This window comes from Bidens hawaiensis, unplaced genomic scaffold (assembly GCF_021521415.1).
Source record: "Bidens hawaiensis isolate Kalapana, Puna unplaced genomic scaffold, B.hawaiensis_p1.1 tig00032359_1, whole genome shotgun sequence".
Taxonomy (NCBI): Eukaryota; Viridiplantae; Streptophyta; class Magnoliopsida; order Asterales; family Asteraceae; genus Bidens; species Bidens hawaiensis.
The window spans coordinates 84,856-97,149 of record NW_027495494.1 but is presented as its reverse complement, the minus strand read 5'-3'; the positions used below and the strand labels follow the sequence as shown (position 1 = coordinate 97,149).

The 12,294-nt window shown below is 35.9% G+C and overlaps 2 protein-coding genes and 1 non-coding gene across 3 annotated transcripts; 1 reads left to right on the top strand and 2 right to left on the bottom strand.

Annotated features, from left to right (window-relative positions):
- The first annotated feature begins 1,579 nt into the window (after positions 1–1,579).
- Positions 1,580–2,497, top strand: LOC143583316 (dolichol-phosphate mannose synthase subunit 3-like). The gene is made up of 3 exons (XM_077065654.1): positions 1,580–1,736; positions 1,810–1,917; positions 2,264–2,497. Exons 1-3 carry the CDS (start codon positions 1,635–1,637, stop codon positions 2,321–2,323), a joined length of 270 nt encoding a protein of 89 aa, XP_076921769.1. The 5' UTR covers positions 1,580–1,634; the 3' UTR covers positions 2,324–2,497.
- Positions 2,498–9,438: 6,941 nt separating this feature from the next.
- LOC143583330 (U6 spliceosomal RNA) lies at positions 9,439–9,545 on the bottom strand. The gene has a single exon (XR_013144149.1). It is a non-coding gene; the product is annotated as a U6 spliceosomal RNA (small nuclear RNA).
- A 236-nt stretch (positions 9,546–9,781) lies between these two features.
- LOC143583315 (membrane protein of ER body-like protein) lies at positions 9,782–11,715 on the bottom strand. The gene is made up of 3 exons (XM_077065653.1): positions 11,633–11,715; positions 10,757–10,818; positions 9,782–10,326 (listed from the first exon to the last, which is right to left on the bottom strand). Exons 1-3 carry the CDS (start codon positions 11,691–11,693, stop codon positions 9,841–9,843), a joined length of 609 nt encoding a protein of 202 aa, XP_076921768.1. The 5' UTR covers positions 11,694–11,715; the 3' UTR covers positions 9,782–9,840.
- Positions 11,716–12,294: the final 579 nt, after the last annotated feature.

Below are 12,294 nucleotides of genomic sequence, written 5' to 3'. Positions count from 1 at the left end.
TTGGGCATCAAAGAAACAAAACGTTGTGGCTTTGTCTTCTACTGAAGCCGAGTATGTTTCGGCTGCTGCATGTGCGTGTCAAGTTATGTGGGTTAAAGGAGTCCTAGAAGAAATGGGAGCTGCTGTTAATAAGAAGGTGATGATCAAGTGTGATAACACATCATCTATAAAGTTGTCAAAGAACCCAGTATTCCATGGGAGATGTAAGCATATCGGTATACGGTTTCATTTCTTAAGAGATCTTGTGGAAAATGAAGAAGTTGAACTTATGCATTGTGGAACAAAGGAACAAGTTGCTGATATACTTACTAAACCAATGCATAGAGATTCATATGTAATGTTGAGGAAGCAATTGAGAGTGTGCTCACTCAAGGACAAACTAGATCAGCTGAAGGGATCTAGTTTGAGGGAGGGTTTGTTGGAGTAAACCCGGTCTAACGGCTGGGCCACGGTTGTTAAAAGTATTTAAGCCGGTTTAGGGTTTGCTTTATTTGTTTTTGTTATTTGCTTTGGGAACAAGTCAAGCTTAAGGAGGTGGACATCTGCACGTGGGTTTTACTATTTCTTTAAGTCTGTAACTTTCATTTAGTTGGTTAGCACGTTCAATTCTGTTTCCTTTATTTTCGTTAATTCAGTTGTAATCTAGGTCTATTTAATGCCGGCTTTGTTCCGATGAATAAATCATTCAGTAATTTTCAGTTCAATTAAGTGTGTGAGTATATACCAGTGATAACTTCTATCACTAAATCAGTAAAAGGTTTGAATGATTACGCGAATCTGAACAAGTAATGTTTAGGAGTTGGGCTGGGCTGCTAGTTAAACAAAATAGCATTTATTGGGCCTGTTAGAAAACCCTAGATTATAAACACAAAGCAATCAAACAGGATTGTAAAACACTCAGCAGCTGAAAGCGTCAATACCAAGTGTTGAATTATTGAACCTAACCATCAACTCAGTCTATCCATCCGCATCAAGGTGATCGTTACGATTGTATGTATTATTAGTGTAGATGTATGGATGATTGAATTGCCAAATGATGTTTGGGAAATTGCGCAAGGGCTTTGAGTCCCCAATTTATCGTATACGGGACCGTGAAAAATAATATAATTTCAACATCCCACCTGATGGCAAAAATCTAGCTGATTCTCTTCATTTCATTCATCTGTACTTGGTTTCACTTTGCAAAAACCCTAATTTTTATTTGCATTGATTCTGTAACATCAATGCTGTTCGATCTAACTCCTTAAAATTTATTTTCATTACGTCTGTTTAAAATTCGTTCGTATATATATTTGTTTTTTCAAACATTTTTAGGCTAATGCAAAATATCGCTTGCCTAGTTTTTAAAATTAAATTTATCACTTCACTCATCACAACTTTGTATTCATTTTTTTAATGAATGAACACAAACAATAAAACCTTGTTTGTTTAAATGTTAGTGTTCGATTCTTTGTTTGGTTAAAGCTAAGAGAGCGAACGAACGAACACGATTATGATCCATTTGTGTTCGTTCCTTCATTTACCAGACTAATTCTGTGGTTTCGGAATCTTAATTTCTGATTAATAATATCATGTTATAATGTTGCAGACTAAATTATTGCAAGTGTGGGGTTACCAGTTTCTGTGAATATCAAATGAAACATATCGTGAAGATTGTGACATTTTTGGTGGCTATAACTGCCGTATGGATCAGTTTATTGCAGACTGCAATGATTCCGCAGAGTCATACTTGGTTGGTGAGTGAAATGATTTGTTTTGAGTTTTAATTAACTGTCTGCTGACCTTTGTTTTTGTTTATTTTTGAAACAGTTGCCGCTGTACTTCATTGTGTCGTTAGGATGCTATGGGCTTCTAATGGTCGGAGTTGGTTTGATGCGATTTCCCACTTGCCCTCATGAAGCAGTTTTGTTGCAGCAGGTATTTTATCTTTATGCTAATAAAGTTCATTCTTTTCTGCTTCAAGATCCCTGTTAGAACTTTAATCAGCTTGATTAGAAATGAGTTGATTTGTGTTATCTTTTATGTGTAACGGGTCAAATGAAGCATGCCAACTGTATTGAACATGTTGATCATTTTTTCATTAAATGCTATAAACCATTTGTTCTTTCAAAATGTCTAACGTGCTGTAAGCATTTGAAATGAATCCGTTTGATTTAAATTTTTGCCCAATTTGATAAATTGTTTTTAGCTTTTATCATCTCTTTATCTGCATTTAAATGAACACAGCATTTTAACTGTAGTATGTATCTGGTTTCTTTTGCAGGATGTAATCGAGGCAAAGCAATTCTTGAAGCATAATGGGGTAGATGTGGGTTCTGATTGACATTTGTTACTTTGTGTATCTGATTTTGGAATTCTGATTGAGTTATAGTATCGCTTACTCGTTTGTCTTTATGCAAATTACTATATGTTCGATAAAATTGAGTTAGAACTATACATGTATACAGATTTAAGAATGCGACTTTAACAATCGTTGTAAAACAAAACAAAGCATATTCATGGAGGACCATACTATTGGTTGATTTCTTGTGTTTAAATTTAAATCTAGGTAGAACTTACAGTTGTTATCGGTGTTGTTGAATTCGGACTGATAAATTGGACCCGGAACTGACTACATAACTGGTGTAGTACAAGTTTATTGAGCTGCCTTTGGCTGGGCTAGCCGGTTATGACACAACAGGCTGAACAAGATTGGTGGTTGAACCGGATTTTCATAACAAAAAGTTTGGTTTACATTGTCGGTTTCAAGTTTCATATCGAGCAGTTATTAAGGCTTTCATATCGAGCAGTTATTAAGGCTTTAGTTCGATAGAGAAAGATACGAAGAAATTAACAAAAATAAAAGATAATGCAGATTCTCCTGCATCACTGCAAGTTGAGAAAGTCCAATTAATTAACTTCGTTAAACTGTGGTTTTATTGCCAAATAAAAAGAAATGGAGCAGTCAAAACTTCTTTAATACCAATTTGAATTTGAATGGTTTAATGAATGTCATTTTCATTGTTATGAAATACATGCTACATTGAACAGAAGTTTGCAACTTGATCAGAAATCTTTCCTTCCATCCGCCCCTGCCCTACAAAGAAAATCAAGAATGAAAACTTATTCAAATAGCTATGATCTTGTCGAACGTTTATATGAGCCAAATGGCTCGAGCTGAATTACGAGTGAGTCATTTGTTGATAAAGGAAAACATTAAATGATTATGTGAGGCAGAATTTATTTTTTAGGTTTGAAACCAAATCCTAACCAATTAGAATTTGATTTTAGGTCCGGTTTTTATTAGGTGTGGTTTTCGGTTCCAGTTTCACTAAAACCAAGGAAATCAAAACTTGCATAGATGAACAACCCTAGTTACTTACATTGTGGCCAATGACGAAGATTCCTCCGATTAAATTCGCCAACGCTAGAGCTATGATGTTCACTGCAAAACTCAAATGATAACTTTAAATATATGTTTTCATTTAGTATCAACTTTAGTTTTTACATAACATGTAACTAAAGTTTTTAATAAAAAAATTATGTTGCTTACTATTTTTTTTATGTATTTTGATATAAATTTGATTAAAATCTGTTTTTTTGTATTTAAAGTATTTATTTTATATTAGGAGCTTCAAAAACACTGCAATAATATTAAAAACTTTGTAGGCATAATTAAGAATATAGCTATTTTGTTAAAAACATAATAATAATGATAATAATAATAATAACAACAACAACAACATAGGATGAGACTTATGGGGTGTTTAGCCTAGCTTTTATTTTTTGGCTTATGCTTATATCTTAAAATAGTTTATAGCTTATTTTCTATTATTTGATAAGCTATTTTTAAGTATTTAAATTAGCTTATATATTACAAATTGATAATAAGTTGTTAAATTCACCATTCTTTAATTTATTATAGTAATAAGTTGCTTCAATAATTATTAATCCATCACCATTTAAAGGCAAATGAGTAACTTATATCCTTACACAAATACGCTAAAAAACCAGCTTCACATAAGCTTCTTCAAATTAGCTTATATAAACTTAAAAAACTAAACCAAACATTAAATTAAACTTATTTTGTAAAGAAAACCTAAAAAAACTATAAGTTTTTATTAAAAAATGCTAGGCCACACACCCCATCATCATCATGACGTTGTTGTTTGATAAAACAATATAATAATAATAATTTTATTACAACTTTGTAGACTGCCATGTAACATAAATATAAATAGGGTGTGATGATATTTGTTTTTCACTCATTGTTTGTTTGTTTGTTTTCCCCATTCGCGTCACTACAATTCAATCAATTCTAGGGTTTAGGGTGCTAATCTCCATCGACCGATTCTTTGTTCCTTCCAGTAACAATACAAATACAATGGCAAGTAATAGTCATCATCTTCCCCGAGCAGTGAAGGTGAAGAACAAAACCCCCGCGCCACTGCAAATCACCGCGGAACAGATTCTCTGTGAAGCGAGGGACCGTCACGAACCCCAAATCCGACCCCGACCCAAAATATCACCGACCCTTCGGAACTCGCAGACATCGTCTCCGGAAACGTAAAGAATTCAAAGACTCGGTTAGGAGAGTCCGGTGGAACAAAAGCTCTACAGCAAACAAAACAGGTACCAACTATTGGTCACACTCCTAGGCTCAGATTTAGGGTGTAACAGGCGGACCATGACGTTTGGGATAACGTCCGCATTGATTCAGAAAAAATTATCCTTCCACTCGTGTGCACTCCGAGGGGGATCAGTCCCAATAGCGTCCTTCTGCACAGCGAAGCTAGACCAGCTCCCGCGGACCTGGATCTTGTAGATCGCAAGAAAGCGATCCACAGTAGGCTCCACCTCCAAAGCTCTACAGCAAAACTCGAAGTGATGAAGTTTCATGAGCCCAAAGGGATGCATCTGGGATATGTGAATCCAGGTAACATCAAGGAAATTGCCCAGAAACTTCGTAATGGGTAGCCGGAAGTTGCCTGTGGTGAAGAACTCACCGTACAAAGCAATCTTGCAGGACGAAGGTTTGTCGGCCGTCGACCCCGGAGAAGGAAGCTCTGGCCCCCACTCCGGTGCCAACCCATAAAGATGGGTAATGTCCAGGAAGTCACCCATCTTCCAGTTTATCTGGATATTCTCCACAAGTCCTTTTGAAACATCTTTACTCTTTGACCCTTCTTTTTTACCACCATGATTATGGAAAAATGGAGAAGTTTTTCTTTGTAGAAAGGAAGGATGATGAAGAAGATGAAAAATTGGATAGAAAATTTGTGTGAGTAAATAGGAAAGTGAAACGGTTTTCCCTATATATACACATCGCAATTAATGCGAAAGTGAGGGGTACAACTCACTTTCATCAATCATCCAATCAAATGAAGACACGTTAGGCAGGAATTGACAAAAACAAATTGATTTTGAATCAGCCGCCTAAAAATACGTGCAAACACCTCGAGCACTACCCCTGACAGGACTCAGACTGAGGACGTCACATCTCAGACAACAAAACAGTACCTCCAATTCAAAAAGGCAACAGGAACTCCGCGGACCAACAAAATTAACCCGCACCAAAGGGTTAGAAAAGTGAGTCCATAATTCCACCCGCGACATCGACTCGCGAAAGCAACAATGGACTGGGGGGACTTATAGAGGTAGGGTAGTAAAGCTACCCGTGGATCCCTAATCCAACCCGCGGATCCCTAACTCAACCCGCGGATCGTCAATAAACACCCGCAAGAAGAACACGTGGACTAAAACACTTGTAGTCAACACCAGACCAGCAAAGTTGCCCCCGGTTCCGAAGACAAGGGACTCACCACACATGTGATCCCCACGCGGTCTTCATCGCAGCCCGCGGATTACCAATGAGCATCCGCGGAAGGAACCTGCAAGCAACACAAGGGACTCACCACACATGTGATCCCCACGTGATATGGAAGAGCAGTTGTAGCAAACTATTTCTAGAAGATTTCCTCAATATTCCCTGATAGCGACATCGACCAATGGAAGGATGACACCTGAATACGTAACGGGCATCCCACGTCGTGCACGTAATGGCTACAGCCAGGCTATCACATCCAATGAAGGCTCGACACGTGTCCATTCAGGTGAAGGAGAAATATTATGATAGTGACAACTCCACCAATCACCTTCCCCCACCTTCGGTTATAAATACCAAGTACACCTCCTTCAGGTATTCATTCACACTTACACGTCTCACGCAATTACCTGTACTTTCATTGATTATTCCGATCAGGACAGTACTTATTCTCACGCCGGATGGTGGTTACGGGAAGACCCCCCATATTGTTCTTCCCGTAACGAGACTCACGGTGATCTGTTTTGCAGGCTGTTAGCTTGGAACTGACCTCGTTGTTGTTCAATAGACTCACATTTTGGGTAAACGTAGGTTCGGACTATCTAGTTCGGACTTGTGTTTCTTCATAATGGGATTTTGATTTCTAATTATGAAATGTGTGATAATGTTATGGTAAAGCAAAATACACGACATCATTTGGTAGGGATTATATCATTGTATGAAATAACATGGTAGGGATAATATGGTAGATTGGTAGAGAATTAGTGGTTACGGAGCATCGATGTAAAGCTAAAAGGTCAAAATACTCCCATCCATCGTCCATGTACTAATTCCAAACTCCTAATTAATTATAGCTTCTCACTTAACTAACTGAGTTGGTTCGGTTATGGCGGGTTTGAAATTATCATTAACCAAAACCGACCCACATTTGACGGTTTACAAAAACTCTTTGAATCGGCTCACCGGTTTTGTCGGTTATCGTTTAAAATCGGTTCGGCTATATTGGTTATGGTTCGGCTATCGGTTATGACGGTTAACTTGAGATGGGGCAGCATGGAAGATTCCAGTTTCGCCATCCATTGGAATAATACTTCTAGATTGGGGTCTATACATGGTGCTATGCATACGGAAGCTCTTTAAGTGGACGCCTAGATACTAAAAAACATATGTATGAAGTAACATTTAATTATACTTAAGTTATGTATGATGTTGTGTAAATAAAATTTCTTATTTTGTTATGCATGTACTGTCAGCCTTCCAAATACAATAAAAACCTCTACACATTAATAATATTGGGACAAATTAATATAGCGAGATATTATTATATTGATAAAATTTACAAGCGCAATGTATTTTCACAAATTAATTGAATTTGTCTAGTTCATTGTTTTTGAATAAGTAAAAAGATAGTTTATGGTACCAAAAAATAAATTACAAAACAAGATATTCGTGAGCTTGAGAACTTGATTACAGACATGCATTACAACAACAACAAAAACCGTACCCAGTAAAAATCCCACCAATATCAAAACTGTTAGCGAGGTCTGGGAAGAGTGAGATGTGCATTATCAACACAAAATGAACGTGAATTCACTTGCTAGATTATCCTAGCGAAAATAATGAATGCTACGAGGTTCAAAGCATTGAAGAAATTGTGGCGGATACCATTCAGTATCCGGTCGATGACGAAGTTGAGGATGATTCAATAGCTTTGGAACCGGTCACTCAGAAGGAAGCATTGCAAGCGGCGACAACTATTCACAACCTTTTGTTGCAATACGAGAAGACAATGTCTTGACTCTCAAGTGCAATGGGGAGATTTAAAGATGAACTCAATATGATTTGAAATTCAACAAGATATATGTGGCTATATATTCATTTTTTACTAGACAATCTTTGAATTTTGAATATTTTAGTAATTATTAATTTATAGTTTCATTGGACCAATATATATATACACTGGGATTTCAAAAAAGTTAATTATCTTATTATTTTATCAATTGAGGTCCAATTTTTTCATCGGTCCCAAGTTGGGACTAGACAAATAATTATTTTTATTGAATCTGTTAATTTATCGAGTATTAATTTATAGAGATTTTAGTGTAACATTCAAGAATAACCCTACATGAAAATCCTACATGAAAATGAGTTTTGAGGTAGGAAACCTGTAAATGAACTAGTTAACAGTGTACCCTTTGCTTCAACTGGCCACATATATAGAAAATTGCAAAAGGGTAGTGGATGGCCTGCGTACAAAGTTAACGGTAGCAGAACATGACGGTGAAGATGAAAGGATAAAACACCTACACGAGAGGTTTTTGGACCGTAAAGAGTTACCTGAAAATGATCTGGATTATTTGTTCCCAGAAGAATCACGAGCTTGCAAATTGAAGATCTTGGAGCAAGCATACAAATGGAAAAGGCAGAAGGTGGCTTTAGATGATGATATACACCCGTAAGTTAACGTGCCTGTCTAAAATATAAGCTGATGTGACTAGCATAGCCTGACGAGTAACAACCTTGATTAGCAAGATTATGGTGATTGTTTCCTTGTTTTCCTGTATAGTTTAGCTCTTGTATTTAGGGCCGGCCCAAATGACTAACCAACCAAAGCTAAAGTTTTGAGCCCTCAAGTTTTTAAGGCCTAAAATTTTAATACAAAACTATATATTATTATACTAATGTACATATATAATTTTACTTGAATCTTCTGTAAAATGTGTGTGTTGTTGTCAACGAGATGTTTGTTAGTATCCTCTAGATTTCTTGTTTGTTTTGCTATTTCTTTATTCTATAACGGCTAGCGTTCGATTCCTTTGTTTTTAAAGATCCAGATTTCTTTTTGAATATAACCCCAATAAATTAAGGAAACATTTTAAATAGCCCAAAATTGAATTAAAAAAAATCTATTTTCGTATAGTATTTAACAATATCTTATTTTTCTCAGTCTCACAACAAAGATTAGTTTAATAACCCTTTTTATAGTACTTTTAAGTAAACATAAATTAATAATTAATTCAATAACATGAGCGAATGTTGTTAAAAACTAATAATAACTTGAGCATACGAAGGTTCCTAATTTGCAGTCAAAACTTATTTCAAGTTTATCAAGTTAAAATTCAATATATTCTTATTTATCGTGTTTACTTTTCTCTAAATTAAGATGATATATGTGGATTATAATTGTAAACGGTCATGTTGAGAATGGCCAATGTGTGTTGTTGTCCACGAGATGTTTGTTAGTATCCTCCAATGGAGTTACATTCACGACATGTTTCAAATATGTTAAGTTCATGCCAGATAACTAAACTAGAAATGCATTTGGTTTGTTGGATGGAAATGAAACTGGAATCGTTGAACCAAACGTCCATGAAATTCAAACAAAATCATATATCTAGTAATATGCTCATGAGCCAATAAATCTAAAAACATTGAACACAGTGAAGTAAAAATACTTAGAAAATTATAGTTGTTTACAGCAAACAAGTAGTAAATATGAATGCAATGAAATGGTAGCGTATATATTATGTATCATCATAAGAAGCTGAACTAAAGTAGACAATATTCGTAGCATAATTCATAATAACCAGTAAATACCAAGAAAAAAAAGAGTGTTTCGGAGAAAAAGTGGAATAGAAAGTTTAGACGACTTCTTGATTCATGCATGTCATTCTTCAAAGGCCATGCTAATCTTCTCTGTATATCATTCCAATTTTATTAGACAATTACACCTCCTACAACTGCTATATAAACCTCGCTTAAGTTTCTCTTCTGGTCGATGTGGGGTGAAGTGACTTGACATATCTCATTTATTTGAAGTAACTAGTTTTTTATTTTTTTATTTTTTTACATTTCGAAAAAAGTAACCAAAGCATTAAAATAAAAGTAAAAAACCAAACAAGTGAACGACACTGGTTCAAAATTTGTAAACCAAATATTAATACAAACAGCAACACAACATTAATATGACAAAACATCTCCCACAATTACAAAAACATCAACAAACGACCCAAACAACAACATAAGTAACCAACACATCAATAATACGCCAAAGCCGGATTCATAGACACGACTTCAGGAAGAATCCCAGTAGCAACGTTTGAACTCGTTTCAAACAACCCGAGTTCCTCAATCAGTCTCTTTGCCAAATTCCCAACCGCATAAGACACACCCGAGGTTGCAACTGCGGTAGACAAATAATAAGTAATAGTTTTCACATACCCCGAGAATGTTGTGCACCGCTCTATGCGAGCCTTGAATATCGCTAGCAAACCGACACATACAAAAGACACACCCGCAACAATAACCATGGTGAAGTCCGTATCATTGGTCTCGTGAAATGAGTACCCGTAGACCACGGGTGGTATGACTCCAAACACGAGGAAGGATAGTATAGCGAAGAATGCGTGTAACGGGAAATGCTCAACAGATCCTAGTAAGTCTTTGTATTTGTTACGAGCTTCTTGGTTATCGCTTGTTTGTTCGGTAGAGGATTTGTAACAATCGTCTCTTAAGTCCCAAAGCTGTATTTAGAGTTTGTGGTCAAATGATTTGAAATTAAGATGAATGGGTTATAACCATTGGGTTAGTTAGTTAGTCTTAGGGGTGTTCACTATTCGGTTTTAAACTGAAACTTTCTAAAACCAAACTAAATTACATATTTAAAATTTTAATTCGTTTTAAATAAAACCAAATTTGGTAATCAGGTTTTCGGTTATAGAAAACTCCCCAAGGAATCCAAAACCAAGACCCGAAATTTGAACAAATGAACACTAATCTTTTTAGAATTCATTTTTTAGCTTTGAAACCAAAACCTAACCAATTAGAATTTGATTTAATTTAGGTCCGGTTTTAATTAGGTTCGGTTAGGTTATTTTGGTTTCAGGTTTCGACTAAAATTAGTCAAATCGAGGAAAATAAAACTCGCATCAATGATCAACCCTAGTTACTTACATTGTGGCCGATGACGAAGATTCCGCCAATTAAATTTGCCAATGCTAGAGCTATGATGTTCACTGCAAAACTCAAAAGACAATGTTAAACTCTTAAGTGTTTTCATTTAGTATCATATTTAGTTTTTTATACATAACTTATAATTTAGTTTTTAATAAAAAAAATTATGTTGCTTACTATTTTTTTCTGTATTTTGATATAGGTTTGATTAAAATCTGTTTCTTTTTGAAGTATTTAAAGTATTTTTTTATGGTTTATTGGATTTTAATAATCCCTATTGACTGGTATTGACCGATAATAATCCCTATTTATTTTATCACCACTGTTGGTCCCAAATTTAAAAAAGTTGTCCCCCGGTGGTCCCCCGTTAAAAATGACTTAACGGCGTTATACTTTTTTCTGAATTTCAAACTAATGTTTTAGGGCTTTTGATCGGAAGGAGGATGCAAGTCGATCGATGTAAAACTTAGCTCGAAACGGTGATCCAGACGACTTGATTTTTGTTAATTGTAAGTTCAAACACCCGAATTGAAGCATTATTTCGTCGTTTTGGAGCACCGTTTCGAACGAAGTATTAAATCAATTGACTCGTATCGTCTTTCCGATCAAAAGCCCTAAAACAATAGTTTGAAATTTGGAAAAAAGTATAACGCCGTTAGTCATTTTTAACGGGGGACCATTGGGGGCCAACTTTTTTAAATTTGGGACCGCCAGTGGTGATAAAATGATTAGGGATTATTATCGGCCAACATCAGTCAATAGGGATTATTAAAATCCAATAAACCTTTTTATATTAGGAGGTCCAAAAACACAGCAATAGTATTAAAAACTTACATGTGGAGGCATCACCAGCAAGCAATAGTATTAAAAACTTACATGTGGAGGCATCACCAGCAGCAGCAGATGCTACAATGCTTAAACTAGCAATCACCTCCATTAAACCTCCATAAACAATGCTCTTCAAGATCTCAAACGATGTAGAATCTTGTCCCGCTGGTCTTCGTGGTGGATCTTGGATTTCAGTACGGGTATCGGGTACAATATCTATACTTATGTCGTCTTTCGAAGGTAGTTTAGCACCTAAATGCGATTGATCATCATTAGACGGGACCCCACCATCACGCGGTCGATATTTCGGCTGAGATGGCTCTCCTACAACATCAGGCTGACCATTTTGTCCTGCACAACTTCGATCGGTTCAGTTCGTGTAAATAAATAATCATGAAGGACTAAACATATACAAAACTTTACCTTGTCGAGTTGGAAGTTTGTTTACAACGTCTTTGATTTCTGTTATGGGAAGAGATGGAGGATCAACATTTCCGGGTTCAGGTTGTTGAGAACCTTTGTCTTTACGGAAAACTCGAAAGACGCTGAAGCAGTTTCCTGTTTAAGTTTAACATAACATTTTTCTGTAAGGGTGTTCATGGTGTGGTTTGGACAGTTCATAGAATTGGATGGTTTGATCAGGCATAAACGTCACAACCGGATCGGTCTGATTAAGTACAATTGAACCATCTTTATTTATGATACACCAG

Bases quoted from the DNA above. Each gene is read 5' to 3' on its own strand.
- LOC143583316 (XM_077065654.1), top strand. From the start codon at position 1,635: ATGAAACATATCGTGAAGATTGTGACATTTTTGGTGGCTATAACTGCC. The intron at 1,737-1,809 runs GTGAGTGAAATG...TTTTTGAAACAG, and splicing joins CGCAGAGTCATACTTGGTTG to TTGCCGCTGTACTTCATTGT. The intron at 1,918-2,263 runs GTATTTTATCTT...TTTCTTTTGCAG, and splicing joins AAGCAGTTTTGTTGCAGCAG to GATGTAATCGAGGCAAAGCA.
- LOC143583315 (XM_077065653.1), bottom strand. From the start codon at position 11,693: ATGGAGGTGATTGCTAGTTTAAGCATTGTAGCATCTGCTGCTGCTGGT. The intron at 10,819-11,632 runs GTAAGTTTTTAA...TGAGTTTTGCAG, and splicing joins TGCTGGTGATGCCTCCACAT to TGAACATCATAGCTCTAGCA. The intron at 10,327-10,756 runs GTAAGTAACTAG...CTCTAAATACAG, and splicing joins TCTTCGTCATCGGCCACAAT to CTTTGGGACTTAAGAGACGA.